The sequence below is a fragment of the Anabas testudineus genome, chromosome 21 (genome assembly GCF_900324465.2).
Source record: "Anabas testudineus chromosome 21, fAnaTes1.2, whole genome shotgun sequence".
In the NCBI taxonomy this organism is placed as follows: Eukaryota; Metazoa; Chordata; class Actinopteri; order Anabantiformes; family Anabantidae; genus Anabas; species Anabas testudineus.
The window spans coordinates 22,150,636-22,176,987 of record NC_046629.1 but is presented as its reverse complement, the minus strand read 5'-3'; the positions used below and the strand labels follow the sequence as shown (position 1 = coordinate 22,176,987).

At 36.8% G+C, this 26,352-nt stretch overlaps 1 protein-coding gene across 5 annotated transcripts in view; it reads left to right on the top strand.

Annotated features, from left to right (window-relative positions):
- The window catches only part of gulp1a (GULP PTB domain containing engulfment adaptor 1a), a 67,145-nt gene that overhangs the window by 27,292 nt on the left and 13,501 nt on the right, over positions 1-26,352 (top strand). For 2 of the 5 annotated variants that reach the window (XM_033326849.1, XM_026375933.2), the window contains exons 2-3: positions 504-589; positions 15,159-15,239. In XM_033326849.1, the coding sequence (XP_033182740.1) occupies positions 15,212-15,239 (28 nt within the window). In that variant the 5' untranslated portion in view covers positions 504-589; positions 15,159-15,211. Of the gene's footprint in view, positions 1-503; positions 590-9,456; positions 9,561-15,158; positions 15,240-26,352 lie in introns of those variants that run through there. The other 3 variants (XM_026375935.1, XM_026375934.1, XM_026375937.1) reach the window with 3 other exon arrangements.

Sequence of the window (26,352 nt, the reverse complement as noted above, 5' to 3'; positions counted from 1 at the left end):
AACTTGGACCTAACTCTGATATCATTTAGATAGAGGCTAAATACAGTGATGGTTTGGTGAATCTATTCATATCTAAAATGCTAACCCATTGGAGGATAATATTAAATTATGATTTCATTATTTGACCTTGAGTGGTGTGACCTATGACCTGTGCAGTCTGTAAGGGTTTGAAGTGGAATGAAAGGGCATGTGTACTTGTGTAGTGCAGAACTCCCTTGTGGCCCAGCAGACAAATTGCTGTATCACTGGTGTAAACACAGGAGAATAAACAACTTTTCAGTATGTATATGTCTGAAACACATGGTTATTTCTTTCAATCTATATGTTGTTTTTATTTTTTTTTTACTAAATAAATAGCTTTTATATCGACAAATAACTGTGAACATTTAATTGAACTGCTGCAAGTATTCACTGCAGATGTGCGACTTACAGTAAGGCTAATTCATCTCTAAAAGTTCGATTCTTAATTGTTTTTTTTTCTTTCTGTCTCTTCCTGCCTACAGACGATGCAACACTAATGAGCACCCATCAGCCCTTAGATGAGTGAGTCACAACAAAGGAACCTGAACATCAAGAGTCTGCTGCAACAGTAAGGCTTCACATCTGCTACCTTCAGAGCAGTCTGAAAAGTTATCATTATACATCATTATGATTGTGTAGTTATACCCACTGCTCCTCCTAATGCACGTGCTTATTGTTCTATTCGGTGAATATCACAGTTGATTGTAGGGAGGAAATGCAGTAAATGGATTACGGTAGAATACTCGTGTACAGCTCTGGCTCATCATTCAGCTGTGTATATTCTTGTCGCTTTTCTTTGTGATCTAACAAATAGGAGTGAGGTGGCATTTTGATCACATGTAGTTGGTCCTTTGGACTGACATTTCTACTTTCTACTTTTGAAAGCAGCATTCAGATTCATCATATGGTACTGGTAAATATCACAGTATTACATCAACACTTTAACACTGGCATTAAAGTGTCCTCTGTGAGTGGTTTCTAATTTTTTTCATGTATCAAGTATGATATACAGTATATGTTACACCCGTTAGCAGACATCTTACATCTCCCTGAGGTTCTTGGAGTCTTCTGCATATAAACAGCAGCTCCCTGATACCTGCTAATTATATCTAAATATTATTATATCTAAATCTGATATTCTTCTCTTCTTGTTTTAAGAGGGCTTATTACTTATGCCAAGCTTTATGTTAAGAAGGTAATGGTGAGCTGTCGATGCGAATTCTGTTGTTTAATCCATATTGTAGCGACACAGAGGTGGGGCATATTGTTCTGTTGGTGTTTGACTGTTCCAGTTCCTGTTATGTGTTATGTGGTTCTTCTAATTGGTTCTTTTATTTTGTAGTGTATATAGTTGTGTGATGTCAGGTGTGCTTCCGGGGGTTGGGAAGAGGAAACCCGGGAGAGATTTAGTGGTTCCGGGGGTGACTAAAGACTGCACTGAGACCTGTTGTCCCTCTGTTCTAATTGATAAAAATAAAAGGGAGTTGTTCACTCTGAGGCTCGTCACATTATGTTTTAATATTGTATTTATGTTTGTAACTAATTTAATCCACTTTAATACATTTGGAATTCTAATATATGATCATAAATGTTTTGTGTCTTTTACATGACAAAAGGTTAGGAAATACAGAATATACAGTATAGTACTTTAAATCTACAGTAATAAAAAAAAACTTAAAGTACAGGCATAGATCAGCTTTAATTTGAAGCACGCAGTACACTTTTTATGTTATTATTATATTTTTACATGTATGTAAACATGTGGACAACATTCTTGTGAAAAGTGCAAACACACAATCTATGTTTAACATAAAAAAGATTGTCTCCAGTAAATATCAACCATTCCTATTATCCGTAAAGAAGTAGAATGAATAAACTAAGGATGTTATGTACACCCTGTGTACAAGTAGTTTTCTTTTCTTTTTATTAGGACTAGGTGAAAACAAATTATCACGATAATTAGTTTCATACCAGTCAGTGTTGACATATCACCCTATAAATCAAATCATATGAACTTTATTTGTAAAGAACATTTAAAAACAACAAAGGCTGATCAATGTGGAACATTTTTTTGAAGCTTCAGCCAAAATACATAAAACTGAAAAGATAATAAATAAAATCCCATAGAAATAAATTGAAGCACATATTTACATTACAAACAGTACTGTAAACAAACAGGCAAATGCAATAAGAAAAAAAGTTAAGAACACTCTTTAGAAGGCTTTAGAAAATAGAAACCTTTTTAGTTTAACCTTAAAATATTTATAATTGATGAGTCTTTGACTGCAAAAGGAAGACTGTTCCAAAGCTTTGGGGCTGCTACAGCAAAAGCACGATCATCCTTTCAAACTAGTTTTCAAAAAGGAACAGTTAAAAGTAGTTCATTTGCAAATCTAACACATTGAGCTGTCGTAAGGGCAGATGAGTTCTAAAATGTATTGGGCAGCCAGTCCTTTAAGAGCTTTAAAAACATATAAAAGAATGTTAAACTCAATATGATATTTGACTTGTTGGCAGCAGCATTTTGCATCCACTGCACAAGTGACAGAGCAGACTGAGAGACACCAAAGGACAAAGAGTTACACTACTCAAGTCTTGCGGTAATAAGATCGGAGATCAGGGTTCACACTAACAGTGGGTCTAGAGGTCATATAAGCGTCAAAGAATTTTCTATATGTAGAATAATTTATAGGGTGAAAATAAGAAGTAGGTAGTTCCTGTTTCGGAGCAGGATGAAACACACTGGTTAACTTTGCACAAAGATGATCAGAAATGCACAGATGCTCAACATTCAGTGACAAAGACTAACTGAGAAAACTCTCATCGAAATGCAGTATTAATTTTTGGCAGGTGGCACATTATGACACATAAAACGGGAAAATCCCCACCAGTTTTGAACATAAAAACCTCAAAAGCTGGAATACACTTTAAAATAAATGGGGATGCAAGTGATACATTACCTATAAATAACTGAAATGCCTACCCCCCAGATGAGGAGAGATATCAGATTAATGCCGCTGCTTAAATCTGACAATTTTGACTGTCCTCACTGATCTGTCTTCTGCAATAAAGTCAGCTAATGCATTTGTGATACCACTATGTCTATTCCGTTAACATTTTCTGTTGTTATTTTTATTGCCATTTACAGTTTTATTTGGTGCTATTCTCATTATCATTGGCTTTTAATGTTTTATGTCAAAACATGGATTGAATGACTTCCATTTAAGTTGTATCGACAATCTTTCAAAGTTATGTTGAGGAGAAGTTATTTTGCTATAGATTTCTTTATCATCCAACCCTGCTCTTTGGTGTCCTTCTGTCAGAGAAAAAGTTGAAAATAGACAGGAGTGTGTCTCTTCTTCAATCTGTGGCATCTTTTTAGGACAGCAAGTGATACAGTATTGAGCGTGAGAAAAGGAGAGTGGCATGCTATAAAGTTGAAGCTTTGATGTTTTGTTGCACTGAGAATTGCAGTGTTGTAGAAAATATGATCAAAGTTTTTTGGGCCACTTTAGGAGCACCTTGCTTACCATTTGAAAGAGTACCATTTGTACGGTGACAGCAGGACTTTTATCATCTAAGTCCCATCTGAGCTCCAGTGAACTGTTTGGCTTGTATTTGAGTGTCTAGTCTTCTTTTCACTCACTTCATATACATTTGGAGTGTCTGTAAGAGAGAATATAACCTGGAAAATCTTTTCATTCCTAGCTCAAAAATAGTGCTTTCCAGACTCCTAGTTTAGTCGGTACATGTAAAACAGTTGCTGACAGTAAAATATGCCCTTGTAAAAGTGACTTTGGCCAGATTTTATGTTGAAGCTGGGGACTTCCTTATCATGCAGAAACAGGAGTGTAGATTAAAGGTAAATTATTGAGGTAGATTTGGGCCATAAATGGGCCGTTGGAATCCTTCTTTAAGATTTATGGGTGTGTCACTCCAGTGCCGTTTTTATTCTCTGAGACATATCCACAATCCAGAGGTAACTGCAAACATAATGGCTACATGGTATCATGCACTGTGGTGCACAATATTGGTTTTTGTCTTTCTGCAACCAAGATTTTATCTTTTTTTTTTTTTTTCAACTCAATTTCACATTTACAACATGAAATCTTATTTTATTTTTAACAGTTACAGAGAGTAAGAAACACTGTATTATAGAAAGATTAAAGAAAACATAATTTGCTGCAGTCTGTTTTTAGAAAGCAGAGGGCATAGGCTACAGGTTGCTGTCTCTAATGCGAAGGGACCATCCATTTATCATTGCTTTGGATGATGGCCCTGTATTATCTTTGTCTGTACACTCTGGAGGAGGAATGCTGTGCTTGGTTGGCAGATTTTCAGAGCTAGGATCAGGATGTGGGTAGTGTAGAGTAGAATAAAGACTAGAAGCACAGGGAAATGGCTAGAAAGTTCAAAAGTGCACCCACTGTAGCCTATATGTATTGCACAGTACTGTGTTCCTTTGAACTGACTCAATGGCAGCGGAAAAAGTCACATTCCTCAAACATCTTTCAAATTAAATTACACCGGTAGAAAAATAAGAGATTAGCTCAAGAGGTATTTGGAACATTTCATTAGCCTCCCAGTGGCAGTATAGACTGCAGATATGAATTCTGGTTATATGGATTGTATCTTATCTTTCAGAAAAAAAGCATAAATTACTATGCGCATTATAATTTTATACGAATTTATGCTCACAGTTGGGATCATCTGGAATGATAATTTCTTCACATTGAAAATCTAGCACAACTCTAACTGATTCAAGAGAAGCAGCCTCCTGGCATAGTACTTTGATTTTATTTGGAGACATTTAGAAATGCACTGTGAATAGTATTCTGTATATGTGAATATTGTATACACTGATCAGCCACAACATTAAAACTACCTGGTGGTTTTAATATTATATTGGACCGGGCTCAGCATGGAAAAACTGTAATGCTGGCCATGATCGACAGGTATCAGAACACACACTGCATCACAGTTTGCTTTGTGTGTGACTGTGTAGCTTCAGGGCCTGTCAGAGTGTGCATCCTAAACCCTGTCCTCCAAAACATTAAAAACTACAAAATAGTTTTTAAGCTTATTGGTATATGTGAGAACATGCATGCCATGTTTGCTTGTGGCCAGTTTACACAAAGTTTAGGATAACACTTGGGTCTCAGCTGTACCTGTCCTTTCATATAACACTTCATTTTATTTGTTTACCACTTCTCAAAATTCAACAAAACCTGTGAATATGAAGTGTCTAAGGTCCACTGTTTTAGAGATAAGTTAATCAAATTAAAAAGTCCACAATGAGAAAAAGTCTAAATTTTTACCTTAGAATATGATTTGCAACTTGTTCAATTTTAAACACTCTTCTTTAAAGTAGTTTAGTCCAGAAAGGACAAATGTATTTCCTCTCTAATGTGCATTCAGTTGTTGTTGCCATTAAAACACATTAATGTAAAAAATGATTGAATGGTGCAATAAACTTGAATGAATGAACTCTGAGCTTATAAGAGGAGAATCTGCTGTATACTGAGACTATAAAGTGAAATTAAGGCAGATGCAGTTGTCTAAAATATCCCAAGTGATTTTTTTACTAATTGCATTGCATATGCAGTTAGTAAATCATATGAGTAGGCCTTTTTCACAAATGTTAATTACAGTAGGTGTATCTCTGGATTTACTAAGGTTAGGTGGTTTGCAGTTCTTACTTTAGTGTGTATTTATGCCTGTGAAAAGTGAGCTTTAATTTGCCATGACCTTTAAAAAATATTTTGTTCTTTATTTTGTACGTACCTAAAAATGTCAGCACTAGGCACAGAAAGAAATATGTATACAATATTACACTATTTTACCTGCCTAGACAAGTATTTGCAAACAGTACAGATTGAGCATAATTATTCCTGGATAAACTTGAAATTGAAATATTTTCTGAAAAAGTTCTCTGTTACTGTTTTACATTGCCCTAACTTACACAGCTAATTTCGTAATGTGTGAATCACATCATCGCGCCTTGGGAGAGGTTGGATAGTTGAGCAAGTGCATTGCGAGCAACACTCATTATAGTATAAAAACCCAGTTTAGCACCAGGATCCAAATCAGGAATTACACCCAAGTTGGGTTGGATGTTAGATAAGTTAGATGACTGCCTTCTCATGCTAATCATCTGCCATTTTCAGTGGCAGCATCCACCCCATATAAATGGTTGTTTCAATACAGCAACCTTTACAAACTTGGGCGTCACATAAATTACAGTATCTAAATGTGACAAATTATTTATGTGCAGGTTGTCAGGTTGCTACATTTTCAGCTAGCTCTGATCACTATTTCTACGTGAAATATCAAACAGCACGTCAGATCAGCTGTCAGATTCCAAAATGTAATTGATGTTAAACTCACCATTGTTGGGTTTGTATGCTCTCCGTAAGCCAGTGTGGAAACATGCTGCCTGTAAACCAAAAAATAATCACTGTGTAACACCACTAAACAATGAGTGGAGACTTTTTTGACAGTTGTAACAACCCCTAAAGACAGAGGGAAATATCACCTGTATGAAAATGGTCAGCTGATCACACATCAGTTCTACCAATGAGAAAACTAATTTTATTTGTATCAAGAAATTAAAATCTATGAAATTCTTCTGAGACTTGACCTTTAGTATTCAGATCAAGTAGATTTTGGAAAACAACTAATTATTCAATCGGTAAATCTATTAACATTTAAATACTTTTTTAATCAACACATGATATTCTGCTGTACAGTATATCTTACAGTTGTTTGTTTCACTGTTTACATTGGGCATCTATGGCACTCACACTAAATAGATTCAGAATGAAAATTCAAATTCAATACTGCATTTAAACTGGTTAAGTTGCTTTGTCTTAAACTATGCTTGTATCAGTGATTCTAAGGATTTTTGGTGTCATGCACTGTGTATTTTCTTCTCATGCTCTCACATGTCCTGCACTACTCTAACATACTTCAATACCACAGCTCCTCTCTCTGCACCCTGTCATAAGCTTTCTATATATCTATTAAGGCACAATGCAAGCCTCTGTTTGCCTGCTCATGGCTCGTCAGCTTTATTTCTCTGTAATTGCCACAGGTTTGCACATCTCCTTTGTTCTAAAACATTGGCACCATTACCCTTATCCTCCATTCTTCGGGCATCCTCTCACTCTCCCACTCTTCAATATCTTTTTAAACAAACTAGTTAAAAACTCTACTGCCACCTCTCCTAGAACACATTTACTCTACTGGCTTTTCTAGTTTGCATATACTCTACAACATATTTTAAAATTTAATCTTATTAAAAAGATTGCTGGATCTCCCACTTCTTTTTTTTTCTACAGTGTCCTCATACTTAATGTATCACAATAGCAGATATAGTTGTATAGAACTAGTGTGTAGCTCTGCAGTGAAAGTGGCAGTAGCAAGAGGAACACTATCAGCAGTGCTTTTATTTTGCAGCTTATAATATTGCCTAAAAAAAACACTCTGGGTACAACTCACCGTTAACATGCTAGTACTAGTGGTTGGAAATGGTTTTCAGTCTTGGCCATAGCCAGCAGAATATTTGGTGCTCACAAAGGCCATGCACACTGAAAATACATTGCTGAAACTATACACTGCTTGTTTGCATTGCTGCCTAGATGGAACACAAATCATGTGGAGGCTCCAAGTCTCAATGAAAATCCAGTGAGATGCTTCTCATTGACATGCACATTCCTACTTCTCCACCCACTCCCCAACTCCCACAAACATCTCAGTCAAGGAATGAAATAATTGGACTCTGAAATGATGTAAATCTGTAAACCAAAAGAAGTGTAAACATTAGTGTAGCAGAATGAAGATGCATAAATCATATGTGCATTTATTTTATATTTTAAAACTGTATTGCTTAACTAAAATTTTATCTATGCGTTTTTCCTATGGAACATGGAATAAGGGGAAGGTATAATGCTGTAGCCTAGTTAGACAAGAAAGTCTGAATAGGTGACTCAGTGGTATTGTATTCAACTGTTGACCTAGATGCACTCGAATTGTTGTGTTTGTTGTACTTGTTTACTTCAATTTTGAACTTTGTAGCTCATCAGAAAATAGTAAAGTTTCATCAAAATGAGAGATATTTTTTCTTTTCAGATTCTTACTCTTAATGCATTATAGTAGGGGCAACCATAGATTTAGGGACACTATGTACACAAAAAAGAGTGTCCAATATGCCACTTGATGTGCCTAATGAGAAATTTTTTTGCCCAGTTTTATCCATGTGTCTAATGTAATGGGACCCACTTTCCCAGAAAAGGTCTGGGCCAACCACTTCCCTTACCCCACCACAGCTGTTCATACAAGACACAAACACGAAATCATACTGTACTAGGCAGAGCAAAGTAAAACCCTAGAAAAATAAAGTATGAAAAGCCCAAATCCTGAGACCCTCCCTGTTTTAAATGCTCACTTAGGCAGAAATCAAAGTTCTACTGGCCAGCAAAAACACACCACTACCCAAGGCCCTGACCAGGCTTGAATCTCTAACCAGATACCATTAAGAGTACAAGAAAAGCCCTCATTTGTTTAAGTGACCTTTGTGAATTGGCTGACAAGTGCCTATGACCTTTTTGTGTGTTTTGATTTGTCATTTTAAAACATTACTCAAACATTTTCAAGAGCTCTTTTTCCACTTAGTGACCACATTTTACCACAGCTCTTTAAAGCTTGTGTGCTTGATACACAACACATTTATTTGATGATGATGAGCATTTATGATTGCTAATACACACATGGATTCATCTTTGCATAAAGCATTATATTTGGCTCATTATATAGTATGTTGGATGAATGTCTGAATATGAATAATTAAAATTAACTGCATCTCTAGAAGTTTTCTATTCTTGTATTAGAGTTTAAACTATGTTCCCTTTCATGTTTTCAAAGTCTACCTTCATCTGGAATTTATTGTTGTTTAAAGGGGTAAAACACCATTTCAGCTGCCAGGGTACACACCTTTAGAGCTTTCTAAGGTGTAGTGGAATATGGGAGGGTAATATGAAATTGATATAAATTTAAAGGGAAGCTGTCATAGCTTTTTGTTGGAGAGTCTGCTGCTGATTTTACTGTGTAATGTTTTGTCTATACTACTGTTTTGATCAGTATCAAGATGTGGACTTAAGGCTGTTGCCAGTGCACACAGTCTGATAAAGAATTGCATGCTGCAGTGAAAGGGTCAGGCTACAACCTCTGGCATGTTGGCTTTTATAGGTTTCCTCTGTTATGCCACGGTGAATTGCAATGGAACAGTTTCTGTCGAAAGGGGTCTCTTTTTTGCACATGCAAAACTCCAAAAGAATCTGTTTTGGACAAACTGTGGGCGGAGGAAATTCAGTTTGAATGTCAAGTATCATGTGTCTGGGCAAAAGCTTCTTGTTGAGTTTGCAAACCCCATCATCTCTCCCCACTGCAGTCCTTAGTGTACCACCATCTGGCCCACAGCTGAAAACTATTAAGAGCTGCTGGAACTTCCGCTTCACTATTTCTCCCTAGTTTGAAGGCAAGTAAGTAGCTTTTATCCAAACTCTGTTGTTGTTTGCATGTTTCTCTTGAGTTTTGTTTTCCTTCTTGTAAAGTGTATCAGTGTCTTTTCCTTGATAAAGTATGTCAGAGTGCTGCATTTGATCCACTGGAGCTAAAGTGCCAGGCTGGGAGGGAGCAAGCCTTTCAGATTAGACACCAAGACACCACGGTTGAGTCAACGAAGGAATTCTGTGACTAAATTCAAATAAATAGATTGTAGTTGCGATGTCTTATGTGCTGTGCCTATCTGGCAAGATCCCAAAGCTGCGGGAAGAGCAAAGTGAAGAAAACAAAGGATCTCTGTTGGTTTTCTTTTCTGAGGCATTATGCTGGAAACACAGTGCATGCTCTGCTTCCATCCCATATAGAAAACCTGCTGCTTTTTAATACATATGGGTCAGATTAGTGAGTGGCTGAGAGGCATGTAGAACTGTGAACTCTCTTGTCTTACTTTTGTTTTTTTTCTCCTTTTTTAAACATTAACTTTTGTCAAACCTTTGCATTCATCTTTAGATGTAATCTTTTTAAATGTATTTTTATGTGTTTGGGCTTGAGACTGACTTCACAGGAACAAAGTGGGTTACGCTCATTTCCAGAAAGACTCTTTCTCAAGCTAAATTCCAAATGTTTGAGTCACTGAAGGTGAATGTGAGACTCTCAACATAGTTTTGGCTGTGCAGTTTGAAGGATGTTTTAATGTCAGGAACATAATTCAGACTACATATTATTTGTAGATCTAGTTTAAATAAAAAGTGCCTCGTGTTCAGATGTGTGGGTTTCAGTACCTTGTAAAGAATGTGTAATTTTAACTGCATTTACTGGTTTTTATTACCATTTAATTGTAACTAATGATGTTGGAACATTTGTTATAATAGAGCATAAATGTGATCGGCTCAGGCAACTGAGTATGCTATAAGCACAGCATGGACTCTGTTGTTGAGAGAATGTAAGCACATTTCATGTGTGCAGTATGTGTACTTGCATGTGTGTCCGTACTCACAATCTTCTGGTGGGGAATTGAGAAGACCTAACCCGATGCTTCCATTGCAGCTGGTAAACATCGAAAGGAGACTGAGGAAGTTTGCAGGTCTGTGTTAAATCTGTGTGTGTGTGTGTGTGTGTGTGTGTGCGTGTGTGTTTGTCTGAGTGTGCATGTGTGTCTTGGGGTCGGCAGTTCTCCCTATGGGGTGCTGTTGAATCACCAGACAGGGAGCTATTAAAACAGGTCGAATACTGCAGCTGTCAATCCATGTGAGTGACATCACACTTGGGTGTCATGTTAGGCATCACATTAGACGTATGTGACTTATACAGAATGCCACAAACAAAAAACAAACAAAACAAACAAACAAACAAAAAAAAGCTAGCCAGGCTCTGTCTGCCCATTTCTACTGCTGTAGCCAAAAATATAACCAGTCATGAAACTTTCTGTCAAGAACTTACTTTGTAAGGTTCTAATGGTGACTTTAATGGATGTCCTAAGGCTAATGGAGGCATTTTTTAGTGATTTGGCATTGAATAAGAGAAAGTTGGGACAATTTCCAGTCATTTGTTGGTTCTTTCCCATCTTTAAAAGAGAATTCAGCTGTAAAATATGCTTTCTTGTGTTATTTAAGAGACTGAAACAAATCCTCAGTGGAAGTAATTTGAAAAAAAGGCTTTAGTTTTAGCTGAATCTTTTAGGTGGACCACACATCTGGAGGGCTGCCTTTCTTAAAAGCATTTAATATGTTCATGATGGAAATAGAGGCTACCCAAACTTCTCTCTGTACGTCCTGGCACAAAACAGCCAAACCAACATTCTGTCTTCCTAGATTTGATAAAAACACAACATTGTGACTGAAAAATACAAAAAAACATTAAAGGGAGGCTATATTGTGCTAATACAGTACTATTTTGTAGCAAAAAGACATGTCTTACCTTGCTTTGAGAATAAAAACAAGGGTGCACTTAAATTCAGAAAGCTGGATCTCTAAAAGGCTATAGCTAAGTACCATAGCTACCACTGCCAGGTCTTAATTTGGCAGTCGAGATACTGCAGAGTAGTGTGGTGCTGAGATGTACAAAATGCACTCACTGTGTCTTTGGTGAAATGTAAACAATACTGGTGTCTTTGTTCATCTGCCCGTGCAGTGCTTTTTAAAAGCAACATGTTAGACCTGTAAATAAGGAACACAAGTAGTCTTTTTTTTCAGCAGCAGAGATATTCTGAGACTGAGGAATGTCCCAGTCTCCACCCTAAAGCTTGTTCCATTTAAAATTTCTCCAGTCCTTTCCAGTGCCTGTGTAGCAGGAAAATATCCCTTTAGACTGAGAACCCACTTACATTGTGTATGTTTCTGCAAACTGCTTTCCCCTCAATTATATGCTGTATATCATTATGTGCCTTATTATGTGCAGTCTGCAGATAAGAACATTTCATTTTTCACTTTAAGGAGACAGTTGCTCATCATTGCTGAGTGTTTTTAATGCAAATTCAGAAATAATTGGAGCTCTGTCATAGATTTTATGACAGAGCAGAGGGTATTTTTTAAGCATGACTTGTTTGTCACCAGCTCCTTCCTGCAAAGAAGACATTTGACTCAATAGTATGACTCCATTTTAGAGCAGCACCTTACAGGACCCATTAACCTTTCATGTTATATTTATGGATTTATTTTCACAATTCTTTCATTTTTTATCTAATTTCTCAACCCCAAAGACAGTTGGTCGATGATGCATTTTATATAATAGGCTCTTTTAAAAATGGCATAAGGATACCATAATTAGTATTTGTGCATCAATCAAGACACAATACAGCATAAACCTCCTTGAGGTTTTGTTGAAGTGGCAAGTGATGAAAGAAACCCAAATGTATTTTGAGATTAAGCAGAATCAGTGTAAGAGGATGGCTATTGCACACACCATTAAAACAAGTACAAGTACTTTAGTGAAGTAATTGCATTGAAGGTTCAATGGGTAGAGCATCATCCTGGGATTTAGATTGTTCCTGGTTTGAACCCCGTCTCACCAGGTGTATTCTTAAGCAAGAAACTCCATTCTACGGTAGTTCCCCGGGCCCTGTATGTGGCTGCCCACTGCTTACCTCAGGTGGAATGGGTTAAATGCAGAGGACACATTTTATTGTGACATATGACAACGGAAGGCTTCTTCTTCTTACTTAGGAGACACTGAGGTAGAAGGTAGTAACCATAGTAGAGCACTTGAGTCAGGATGGATCTAATCTACTCAGGTAGGGTTTGACTGCTTTGATACAATATGTATCATGATGCAGGGCTTACGATTGGATACATTGCAATATAAATGAGGCCTTTCTTTTAAAGCCTCCTCCACATCAGTCACAGCTGTGACCGAAGGCATTATGTTTTTGGTTGTCTGTCCTTACAGCTGTCCTTCTCATTCTCGTTAGCTAGAATTGCCATGGGGTAAAATTAATTTAGAAATTATTCTTTAATACAATATTTAAGTGTCCCAGTTCTAGACTTTTTTTTCCAAAAATCGTGTTGTGTCGCATCTGCTATTTTTAAGAATAGTTACAGTTTTTATTTAATGTTATTTGTTAGAGTTGAGCATTTGCTTCACGGTTAGCTCCTCTTCATTATCTATGCTTCTGTTTAAATTAGTTTGCTCACTGCTTTATATGATTTACATTGATTGTGAATAGAATACCAAAGTAAAACACAATACATGGGCTCTTAGTAATATGTGCTGGTTCTTAGTGTTGCTATTGGGGTGTAAACCAACCAATGCAGTATGTTGTTATTGTTGTCATTATTTTCTGTTTAGGCTGTTTTAGTAAATTGAATACTATGCCTTATTTATAATGATATTACACCAACCAATTAAAATGCATATTTCCTTCTAATTTCCATTTTAATCATATGTATCATGATTAGATTATAAAACAACAGAACCAAAACGGACTCATTCCATGAGTTTTCCTGATGAAGAGAAAAGTCTAGAGTAATACAGTGACATCATTTTTATATTTATATTTTTAAATTAACAATACATTTCTTCAATTTTGGCACAAGCATCCGCTTAAACTGATGTGTGAAAGGATTCAGTTTTGATGGTCCAAGTCACTATGACTTGTGTATGTATGTTAACTGTTAACTGGCGCAAGCATAAAACTGCAAGGCAGTAATTCTAGTTCAAAATTAATTTACGCACATTGGGTGTATGTAGATTTTCTGCAGGTAACTCTTAGGTCAGGTCTAAAAAGACATTCCTGGTCAAGCTTCATCAAACTATGGAAGACTTAACTTGGTATCCAAATGAAGCTGCCAGATGCTGGGTCAGGTCCTTGCTGGACTTCTGGTCTCTCAAAGAAGAAACTTCTCTGAGAAACTTCTCATCAGGTTTTCCACTATATACTAATATACATTAAGTATGTACAAATTGTCTATGTGTTCTAACTGTATTCTAATAAAGAGACTAAGAAATAAATATGTTTATGTTGAAAATAACCAAACCCAAAAGGACTTTTTCACAGTACTGTATTTTACTTTAATTAATCTAGATCCAGAAGATGTTCACTGACAGAGAGCTAACATCTAGAATTGTAGCAGTTTGTTAAAGGATACAGCATGTTGGCAGTTTGGTCCTTACACATGAGCAGGATCTGTTTTTCCATTCACTAAAAAATATATAATGGCTCTGGTTTCCTTTGATAAATGGAAAATGCTAGATAAGGAAAAATTTAATTCATTTTCCGAATCGCCCAGGCACAAGTTAATTTGTTTGCAAAAGCAAGGATTGAAATTGCTCTTACGCGGCAGACCTTGCATATTTCCCACAGTAAAAGAGCAAAGAATATTGATTGCGGAACACACTGACAGCTACCTAGCTCTGCACACTTTGTCCTTGCAGGCCGCTAGATTGCTGAGCTCTCATGGGGAATTGATGTGAAGGTCTAAAAGCAGTCAAAGCAAAGTGTCACATTTTAGAAAACCTGTAGAGGTGGGTGTTTTGCATTTGTAAAAGAAATTGCTCCTTTTTCTGTATTGTAGGACAACGTCGATACACTATACCTTTTCTGTTTAAGGGCACATCCAGGACCACAGTGAATTTCAACAGAAATACGGAAAGATGACTTTGACCACAAACAACATTCATCTGTTGCTTTATCCAGTCTATAGCAATACTTTTGGAATAATGATTCATACCACTGGTGTTTTATTAGAAAATAATGGATTTATGAATGTAGATTGAAGTTCTGTACCATGTATATTAGTGATACAGTTGAACAAATAGCACTTGCCCTTGTTCTGTCAGAAAGATTAGAACATAATGCCATTGACTGCAAAAGAGGATCATGGCAAACAATGTTCATTATACTGGGCAACGTTATTATTTCTCTTTGATAAAAATCCCAAGTCTTAGACATGAGCTGCGCTAGAAAACATCTCAGTGGTGAGCAACTGCATCTAACATCTAAACATTGCCTCAGCCTCGGAGGGTGGGGGTTTTTTTCACATAAAGAAAACTTCAGAGCATTTGTTTTTAGACTTTCTGCTTTTGCGTGAAAGGTTGAGGTCACAGCTATTTTAACTCTCCTCTCCCTCCTGCTTTTCCAGGTGGAGTATTGGCAGATACTCTGGCGGTACCTCAGTGACACACATTTTCCACTATGAACCGTGCTTTCAACAGAAAAAAAGGTGAGCACATGTGACTAATGACTATTTAGCTCATGGATATTAGCTATTCCTATTTAATCTACAACAGAGCCACATTCTTCTCGTAGAAGTCTGACAAAGGAGCATTGTTGTTTCTTTCACAAAGGACTGTGTTCTTGCAACTGAATGATAGTGAGCATGACATGCTTTAAGATACAATTTAAACCTTTATATGTTTGTTTGTTAGTTGTTGTTTGTTTTTTTTCATTTATGCATATCAAGACAAGAGGTATAGGAGGCTCAAGAGTTAGATGAATACTAATTGGTCTGCTTTGATTTTATGTTAGGCTTTTGATTAATCTAGCCTAGCCCCATGCAGTTTGTTTAGCTCTAAAAAAACACCTCTCTGAATGATATTTATGTTTGTTATTTTCCCTTATGACATGGTTTTTTATTTTAATTTTTAGATCAAAATCATGTTCTGTGCAACTTCAAAGGCTCTTGACCGACACCAGCCGGTATAAAAAACCTGTTTATTTATTCCACAAAGCTATGAAGGACAGCATAAATGTTAATATACGCAGAATATAAAACGGCTAATAAAAAAAATGGTCATAACAACATGCGGTTCACTGTGACATGCCTTTAGCTGTTACACAGTAAAGGGGGTTGGGCCCTACTACAAATTCTTAAGGTGACCGTGTCTGAATGCAGAGGAGGGGATATTTGAGAGTGCAGTTTGCAAAACAGCTTGATGTGTTTACCACCATCTGTCCCACTCCCTCTTCTGTGCATCAACAGGCCTAGAGAATCATTGGACAGTGTTGGGGAATGTGTGTCCAGAACCCAGGTGGCGCACTGGTCGTTAATGATATGTGGGCGTTATAATTCACATTTTTCCATTCGGTCTTCTATTTTAGAAGCTAAAGATGGTAATCAGGGAAGGAGGCAGATTTACCCCTCTTAACCTCACGGGACTGCCGCTGCATTCCTCTCACTTTAGCTGGGATTGAATTTCTGAGGATTTAAGCTGACTGTTAGGCTGTACATTTACACATGCTTTTATTGTGAAGGTACTGTATGTAGAAAAGCTATAGTTGGAACAGGGAACAATCTGACAGTCAGCCTTGGCAGGACAATACACACATCAGAGGAGAGCCTTCAAGGAGGAAAGACAATTACACAGACAAGAAAGTTTTCATTTACCAAACGCTCCCAGACATGCTAGAACACACTGTCCATTTCTTTACAACTTTAGAGAACTGGAATCAGTGCATTAAATTCACCCATCTGTTACTGTACCAAAATAGTGTGTTAAAACTGTTTCACTTAGAGAGGGGAAGCAGTTTCCTGACCTCCATCATGCTCTTACAATATATCTAAACACCAACAGATGCCTCACCCTTAGGCTTCTCTCAAGTTTGATTTCTGCAATCTGCATTTGTTATAATCTCTGGAAAATGGTGCCAAAAGGTCCCCCACAGATAGTTTAATAAGAGCTTTTCCCTCCCAGAAAGATGGGAGGTTTTTTATTTGAGAGCATGAACCATATTATATAAACATCTCTGGAACCAGTGTATTTAGCTGCTTGTTTGCACACTCAGTGGACCTTGATATTCCAAGTTTCCTGTAGCAAAACAGCATGAATGTTAATGAATGATTTTCCAAAGAATTTAACACATCTGAATGAAGGTGTTGATTTAAGTTTTAAACTGGTCTTTAAATTAGGAGGAGGAAGACAGCATAATGGATAGTGCACTTACTCTTCTGGAGAGAAAAATAGATTTGTTTCCTGTGTCATAATGCAAATGCTTGCCTACAATGACAAGGTGATTTTTCATGATTGTTTTTTTTGTTAAGTTTAAAAAGTTACATTTTTTTCCATGGATCAGAATTATTATTATTGTTTTTATTCATTAACAGCTGACAACCTTCCATGTGAGTTGAACAAAGGTTTATTTGCTAATGATTTCAAATGAAGGTGGATTTTTTACTTGATGAACACTTAAAAATCCTCTAGAGCAGGGGTGTCAAACTCATTTTCACCGAGGGCCACATCAGCATAATGGCTATCCTCAAAGGGCCAGATGTAACTAAATGCAATCGAATGTAATGTAAAATAAATGTAACCACTCCTTAATGTTAAATAACTCATTATTTATTATAAATTATTCAAGTGACAATTACAGTTGCATAGAAAACATATGTTTGCTTGTTGCACTAACATAAATCCTTTTGAATTTTGTCAGCTTATGAAAACCCACATAACTCCATTAATGAAGGATCAAACTCTCCAAGTAAACAAAGAAAAAATAACATTGTGGTGAAACACACCTGAAAAGTTAATTGATTTAAAACATTTGTTTAATCTTTTATTTATCAAAAAATATATATATATATATAATTGAATTCATCTACTGCTATGAATAAGTTTTCAAAAAATAATAGTTACAAAATCAGAAGGTTATCTATGGTTATCTACTAGATAAGCTGGGAAGAAGTAATTATGAGCTGAAAATGGATGAGTTTACAACTATATTGGTCAAGTTTTTCAAGTAGTCTTTGATGAGGAGATGCTGCCTGTTTTTGAACACAAGGGGATTCTCTCTCTACTATCGATCGATCATCTTCTGAAAATGATAAACACAAAACAAATGCACGCACAAACATTAAATTGTACACAGTTTAACTGTTTTTCTTGATAAACTGACCTTTTTAAAACTCTGTAACTGGTCGGGACGCACCTGCTCACAGGCCTTCAGCATGCACTGCTTCAAAAACGCTCCCTCTGAAAAAGGCTTGGAAGCTTGGGCGATTTCTTCAGCCACAATGATCTAGCTTTTACTGCGGCCTTTAGCTGTGGATTTTGTTAACAAACTCTGCTGCAACCGCAGTTTGCCTTTTAATTATTGGGCAATTTGTTGTTTTTCTTGAAGGCTAGGTTTAGCGTACTTATCTCCGTGTTTGGCGTCAAAATGTTGACGCAGATTGTACTCTTTGACAACCGATATTGCCTCGTAACACAAAAGACATACCGGTCTTTCTCCTTGAAGCACAAACAAGTATTCGCTTTCCTATCTTTCTTGAAACAGTCTTCCTTCTGCATCAACTTTTCTCTTTCTGGACATTTTGGGATCATTATTTATATCTCAATTTCACTTTGTTGGCATAGATGTGGAAACACTGCCGCGGCTATTGAAGTCGAAAGGCATTGTGGGAAATGTAGTTTTTGGTAAAAGCACATGCTTAATTTCTTTTTTGGTATTTATTTGTAGACACTCAAAACTTTTAAGCTCTCACGGGCCACATAAAACGACATGGTGGGCCACATCTGGCCCGCGGGCCTTGAGTTTGACACATGTGCTCTAGAGGATAGTTGCTTGTGGTTTTGTTCATATTAGCATTGTTCCTTTCCTCACTCAGACCAACATTTGTACTAATACAAATCTACTAATACAATAATACAGTTTTACTTATTTACTTAGACTTTTGCAAACAAGCCTCTGCTGCTTTTGCCTGACAGACTGAAAGCTGGCATTGACTACAGGGCTCCACTGATTTACCTCTCTCTTTATCTCTGTGTCTGGCTCTCTGTTTTGGACTTGATCACGTCTAGCAGGTAATGCCAGTAGGAGTCTTTATCATTTTTATCACCTATGTTCATTGCCCCATGCTCTTGGACGTGACTTGCATTGAATAGTTGGACAGAATTCATGTGGGTATTTGGATAATCCACAGAGCAACAATGTAGGAAACATAACTCAACATAATAATATTTAGCAGCAATGTAATCTATTAATTGTTGAAGTGATTTAATTTAAAAATTGTTTAAATTGTTTAGGGACCTGTTGATTCAACCCTACTTTCACTGATTCATAAAGCTGGTGTTATAACATGTTTTAAACTACACTCGTGTATTGCAATTGGTACAATATTCCAAAATTAATTAAGGATCTTTCCCAAACTTGTTTGATGACACCGAAACATTCTCTGCTTTTATTAAGAATAAATAGTGAATATGCACATTTTTTCTCACTTTGAAAGATTAATTGCTGAGCACAAGAAGAAACACAGTGTTTATTTTGTTAATGGAAATTATGGCAAAACTCTGTTAAGCACACAATGACGAATAAGTGTGAGACAAATCTGAGTTGTTTTTTTTTCAGCAGACTATTTAGATCAAAGTCTTTATCTGAACCTTATCTGGCACTGTTTGCTGTTGTTCTTCTATGAGCTCCTGTGGCTCATAACCAGTATTAAAATGTTCCCATTCTGACCTCTTTTGCTCTTTTTGACTGATCGGTCTAATTACTCAATTTAAAACTTACCCAGGCTGTAGGCGGTTTATACTGGACTTGCATAATGACTTGTTTGTCATGTCTGACACTTTCACTGTCAGAGGGGCCAAATATTAGCCCAGTCAGGTCCAGCTGCAAAGTGACCCAAAGATAAAAGGTTTTGTGCTAATCATGTGCCCATGTATCCAGTTGCTGTCAGTCAGCTGCATTCTACATATTATAATCCATAATGGCATTGTGAAAGCTAACCTATGACTAAAACAAGACTAAAACTAAAACGGTCAAAATCTTTAGTAAAACTAAGAAGAAAAAAAAAGACTAAAATGTTACTCACACAAACTACAGTTACAGAAAATAACCATGACTAAACTGAACATTTCTTTCAAAATTAACACTAAAAAAATGTCTGCAAACTTGTACTGTGCCACCACTGGCCTCCAAAGTAGTTGTAATGTCTCAGAACTACTGATGTTAGGCTCACATTTGTGAGTGTAACGAGAAACTTTCCACCTTCACGAGCTAAATAAAAAAACAACTTTCTAAAGTCTAAACTATAAACTATACTTATACGTCATTCTGCAGAGTCAATGTCAGTTACAAGCAGAGACATCTATTCATTGTACATGTACTGTATTCATCAATAGTTAAACTTTTTTCGATTTTCACATTTTTATGATGGAAAAATGTTTAATATTAGATTAAAATGTCCACAGGTGTAGAAAAAGAAAAAGTTATTGGAAACAGAATCCATAGTGTGCAATGTACAGAAAGTTGATTCTATTGTACTGTATATCACTGTAACATACTGTAAAGAATCTGAGCTAATTGACTAATTTAATGAATAGATTATAATGCAGACATACCAGCAGATGGTAGCCGAAGATTATTTATTTCAGAACAAAAGAATTGCCCTAATATGATGTCCACTATCCAGTAAAGGACAGAGCACCAGTTACCCTAGATTTTCTTGCAGCAGGAAGAAGAGCTTCTGAGGTATTTGGGTGACACATATCTTCTCACGTATAGTTACTGTATAATTATGCATACAGTCATAAGAATCACAATTTTTTGTTGTGTTACAGCAACTAAAACACAATAAAAGATTGTAATTCTTCATGTTTATTTTCTCACACTTTATCTTTAAGAAAACAATTTTGTAATTATGTCAGTAGCTGCATCTAAATGATAAACTAGAACAACTAAAGTGATTAGTCAGAATATTCTGGTATAATAACTGGTATTATTAGATACTAAAAGTGTCAGATTGACATCATTTATATGCTAACATTTTTTAATTATTAAGGTCATGCGTCTCCTATCGGTCATTGGGATAGGTTTAATATAGAGTCAGTGTCAGTCATACGGAAAATTGGATGCATAAGATACACAATTTCATCAACTCAAATGCCTGACGAGTGCTCCAAGTTCTGCTCAGTTTAGAAATGTATCCTGAACATCAGAGCACAGATTAGTGGATGTTTTTTTTTATTTTTTCCAAAACATCTTTTGTGACTGATTTATTTTTTGCTGGAAGAAAATTATGAAATGTTGACATCTGACAGTGCTTATAGTCCCTAAACATTTAAAGCATTTTAGCTCTGTATAATCTATATTAGCCCTGAACAAGGGCTTGATTTCTTACTACCAGCAACAGTTTTTGTGTTTGATCTTTAATTAAGTAAAATACTTCAGGAGTATTTCAACAGAATAGAGAAGTGCTATTACATAAAACTACAGGAGGTTGATACAAAAGCATTAATGCTTATTCTTTAATCCAGTACAGTGGCACTTCAACAAACCACTTTAAACATTATCATTTTCTTTTGTTACTTGTAGAGAGGTTTGTGTGGTTGTATGTGGATTGCAGTATTGCTTTATTCAGTTGCATTAAATTGTAGCTAGTGTGGTTTTTGTCAGTTTCCTATATGTATTATATGGAGATGCAACTTCAACTTTCATTTTGTCGCTATAAGGTGGCAATTTTTTGTCATTGCAACCTTTAGCCAAGTGTTTTCTCTATGAATTTTACCTTTGCTTCACATTGTACAGCATATCCAAAGGTATTTGCCAAATATATTTTTCATACAGTGTAAAATACCTTATCTCAAACACTGTCCTATTTAGTCTCAGTAGAAACCTGCTTGAGGTCCTTTTCTGCTTTGAGCCCATTCGAGGTTGTCTTCTGCATGATGAAGAACTGTGCATACCCAGCAAATTCATTGTGTGTCATTGATTGAGCACTGCAGTGAATTAGATTATTGCCTGCCCACTTCCTGTGGCCCTAGAAAATTGTGCACTTGTAGTACAGTACAGTGGAATGGCTAAGACAATCTTTTAGAAGGGTGAGCACAACGCCTAATAATATGAGTTAACTAGAGGTAATACTAAATACAGCTACTATTGTTGTTTTCGTATTTGTAGAAATTGTATCAGTACTATTAATATAGTACAGCCATGTGTGCTTAGGAAAATTTAAGTATTTTGCTTCCATGCACTATCTCTGGACTTTAATACCTCTTGTCAGCCAATATATAGTCAGGCTGCTATCTGCTCTTCCCTTTTTCAGTGAACTGTTTTCCTGCAACTTACTGTACATTCAACATTTTGAAGGTGAGAAAGAATAAAGCATAAACAGCATCAGTTTACAATAGCTTTTTTCAGCAAAGCGCTTTAGAAAATTTCTCAATGCACACACCATTGGCACGAAGACCCTTTATCACAACAACTCCCTGATTTACAGTAGAACGTGACATTGTGTGAGATAGGGCAAAATACAGCTGTTAACTTGTAGATAAGGAGAGATGGTTTGCTTATCGCAAATCATCTCACCACCTACAATAAATCCACAATTATCTCTACATGCAGTACTATTTTTTCTGTGCAAGGTATCTGTCTTCTCCAGTGTACAACAGTCCAAATGTTGCAATGCCGTTTTTCAACTCACTAAAATCAAATGTCCTGAAGGCAGCATCGCCAAAGCCTGAGTCAATTGAAAACATAATAAAATCTGTTTGAACTGTATGTTCAAACATACAAACTGCCCACCAAACCATGTGATAACAGTAATGTGTTAAATGATATATGTAACCTGTTTACTTGCCCAAAATTGTTCTTTGTTTCACTTGTATTGCTTAGGAATTAACTTTTAATGTTAGCTAAAGGGGCCCATTTTTTATTTATTTGTTTTACCCTAACTCAAACGATTAAATATTTATATCTGCCTAGTCTTTTTTTTGATTAGAGTACAGCAGATACAGTGAGGGAAAAAATTATTTGAACCCCAGCTGATTTTGTAAGTTTGCCCACTAACAAAGAAATGATCAGTCTATAATTTCAATGGTAGGTGTATTTGAACAGTGAGACACAACAATGACAAAAAAAATCCAGAAAAATGCGTTTCAAAAAGAGTTATAAATTAATTTGCATTTCCACGAAGGAAAGAAGTATTTGATCCCTTCGAAAAACGTGCTTTAGTACTTGGTGGCAAAACCTTTGTTGGCAATCACAGAGGTCAGCCGTTTCTTGTAGTTGGCCACAAGGTTTGCACACATCTCAGGGGGGATTTTGGCCCACTCCTCTTTGCAGATCCTCTCCAATGTTTGGCAACTCGAACCTTCAGCTCCCTCCACAGATTTTCTATGGGATTAAGGTCTGGAGACTGACTAGGCCACTCCATGACCTTAATATGCTTCTTCTTGAGCCAGTGATTTGTTGCCTTAGCCGTGTGTTTTGGATCATTGTCATGCTGGAGTACCCAACCACGACCCTTTTCAATGCCCTGACTGAGGGAAGGAGGTTCTCACCCAACATTTGACGGTACATGGCCCCATCCATCCTCCCTTTGATGCGGTGCAATTGTCCTGTCCCCTTGGCAGAAAAACACCCCCAAAGCATAATGTTTCCACCTCCATATTTGACAGTGGGGATGGTGTTTTTGGAGTCATAGGCAGCCTTCCTCCTCCTCCAAACACAGCGAGTTGAGTTGATGCCAAAGAGCTCGATTTTGGTCTTATCTGACCACAACACTTTCACCCAGTCTTCCTCTGAATCAGTCAGATGTTCAGTGGCAAACTTCAAACGGGCCTGTAGATGGGCTTTCTTGAGCAGGGGGACCTTGCGGGCACAGCAGAATTTCAGTCCTTCACGGCGTAGTGTGTTACCAACTGTTTTTTTGGTGACTATGGTCCCAGCTGCCTTGAGATCATTGACAAGTTCCTCCCGAGTGGTTCTTGGCTGATTCCTCACCGTTCTCATTATCATTGAAACTCCACGAGGTGAGATCTTGCATGGAGCTCCAGACCAAGGGAGATTGGCAGTTAATTTATGTTTCTTCCATTTGCGAATAATTGCACCAACTGTTGTCACCTTCTCACCCAGCTGCTTGGCGATGGTCTTGTAGCCCATTCCAGCCTTGTGTAGGTCCACAATCTTGTCCCTGACATCCTTGGAAAGCTCTTTGGTCTTGGCCATGGTGAAGAGTTTGGAATCTGGATTGATTGATTGCTTCTGTGGACAGGTCTCTTTTATACAGGTAACGAGCTGAGAGGGCTGCCAATGTCAGCTCGTTACCTGTATAAGATCCACCTGGGAGCTAGAGATCTTGCTGACGGATAGGGGATCAAATACTTATTTCCTTCATGGAAATGCAAATTAATTTATAACTCTTTTTGAAACGCATTTTTCTGGATTTTTTTTGTCATTGTTGTGTCTCACTGTTCAAATAAACCTACCATTGAAATTATAGCCTGATCATTTCTTTGTTAGTGGGCAAACTTACAAAATCAGCTGGGGTTCAAATAATTTTTTCCCTCACTGTATCTGTGGGCAGTATTTTAGGAACTAGTCCACAGTAAACTTATAGATCAGACTTGCCTAAAAAAAAGACTTTTGCAAGACTGTTGATGGAAAAAAATGTGGCATGCTACTACTGGATATATCTGGAATAACACTTTGTGAATGGTTCTGCAGGAAACAGTAAACTGAGAAGAAGAGAGAAGCAATGCAGCCCCTGTCTCTAGAGACAGTACCTTACAGTATGACAGAAACATTGACGCTTTTCAGGCTGCCACCCTTTGAATGCCTAAGAGTTTGACCATGCCGAGTGACCTTCAGGCGGCACACCTCATTCTTAATGTGCCCTTTTATGAATAAGGTGGTTCGAGAAGTTTCTGCCATTTTGTGCAGCAAAGAGAGAGAAAAGATGTGCAGACTTCCTTTAATCAGAAAAGTGTGTGAAAAAATGTCAGTTTACCTGCCATGCTACTGTGTCAGCATTCGCCACTCTCCTCCCTCCTGTCTCCCTTTACTTTCTTGAAATTTACAGTTTCTAGTGACCAGTGGCCAAATATTGAAGGTACATACCCCAAAGATGCTGCGGCTGCTGCAGTTTCACTCCCACACTCACCACAGTGATATTTGTTGCTTGTCATACCCTCATGTCTCTCTCAGAAGTCAAAAGTTCAAAACAAACAAAAATTACAAAAGGATGGAGTTATTGCTTTCATAGTTGTACATAAATCAATTAAAAACATTACCATTTTGTCAAGTTTCATTTGGTCCCAATAGGAACTTCATGTCACTTTGGAGGAGACTGTTGGAATGTGCAGGCATTGACAACTAAACCTACTTTCATAGGATGAGAATAATTTATGTATAGAAAGTGATGTATGAGAAATTAAAAACTTTACACTCCATAATTTTTGTGTGCTAGTGTACCTAATGTTTTTGGTTATTTCCTTCCCCCGAAACTATCACCAGTAAATAAAACATTACCTTTGTAACTTAACAGTTTGCCTACCGGTTTCCTCGTAAATAATGTAGTGGTTTAGCAAACATAAGCAATCACAATTAAGCAAATATGCTGCACCAAATGAACACTAATTAGAAAGACTTTAAATTCATCAAGCAACTTAGCCAACAACATTAATGTTAAAAGTCATTAGCATACTTCTGCAGAGGACATGCTAACATTGATTCACATCGTTTGCACCTTGCTAAGTTGTGATTAAAGCAATCATCCTGCAGGAGTTTGAGTGCCCCAAGGTCACAGTCATGCATCTTTTGTCACTAGATTCATTACCAGAGCAATAAGCCATTTATGAATGGGAAATGAAGAAAGAAACGGATCTGTAATCAGTTGATGATTAGGAAAATCTGAAAACAGCATAATGGGATGCTGTGGATTGTGCTGTGAATGACCTGTAATGATCTCTGAACCACTGCTCATTTTGACTTGGTTTATCTTTGAGACTTTCTCCAGAGCAGTGTTTGAGTCATGTCATTAACTGTAGCATATACAGTACTACTATATAATATCATGTGTGAGGCTATCGTTTGATTTGAATATTAAAAAACCCTACACTTTTACTTTTGGTTCAGTAAACCTTCAGTTTATTCCATTTCTGGTTATTTTGGAAAATAAAATATCTCTTTAGATTGTTGTGGAAAGCTCATCTTACTTTATTTGGTTAGTTCTAGGAATCTAGAGAGTTAGGTTTGCAGTAAGGACAGCATCACACAAAATTAGTGAAGCATGTTGCTGAGTTTTGTGATTTGCAGTTGTCAACACTTAAGAGATATAATATACTTGCATAATGTTACTTTTAAATATGGTGCCTTACAGTATTATACATAAATGTAACCACTTGTCTCTTTTTGCACTCTGTGTTATTGTCCACCACCAGCAGATGTGTAGGAGAATGTAACAGCCAAACAGCCATGGCATTCTCAACTTGCAGAGATGCGTCCTCCCCTTTATTTGCCCAACCTGCAGAACATTTACATCTGTTTGCAACTAATTCTTTCTGTGTACTCTGAATGGATGCTTCTAAAATTAGCTTTGTGTGTTCAATCTGAGC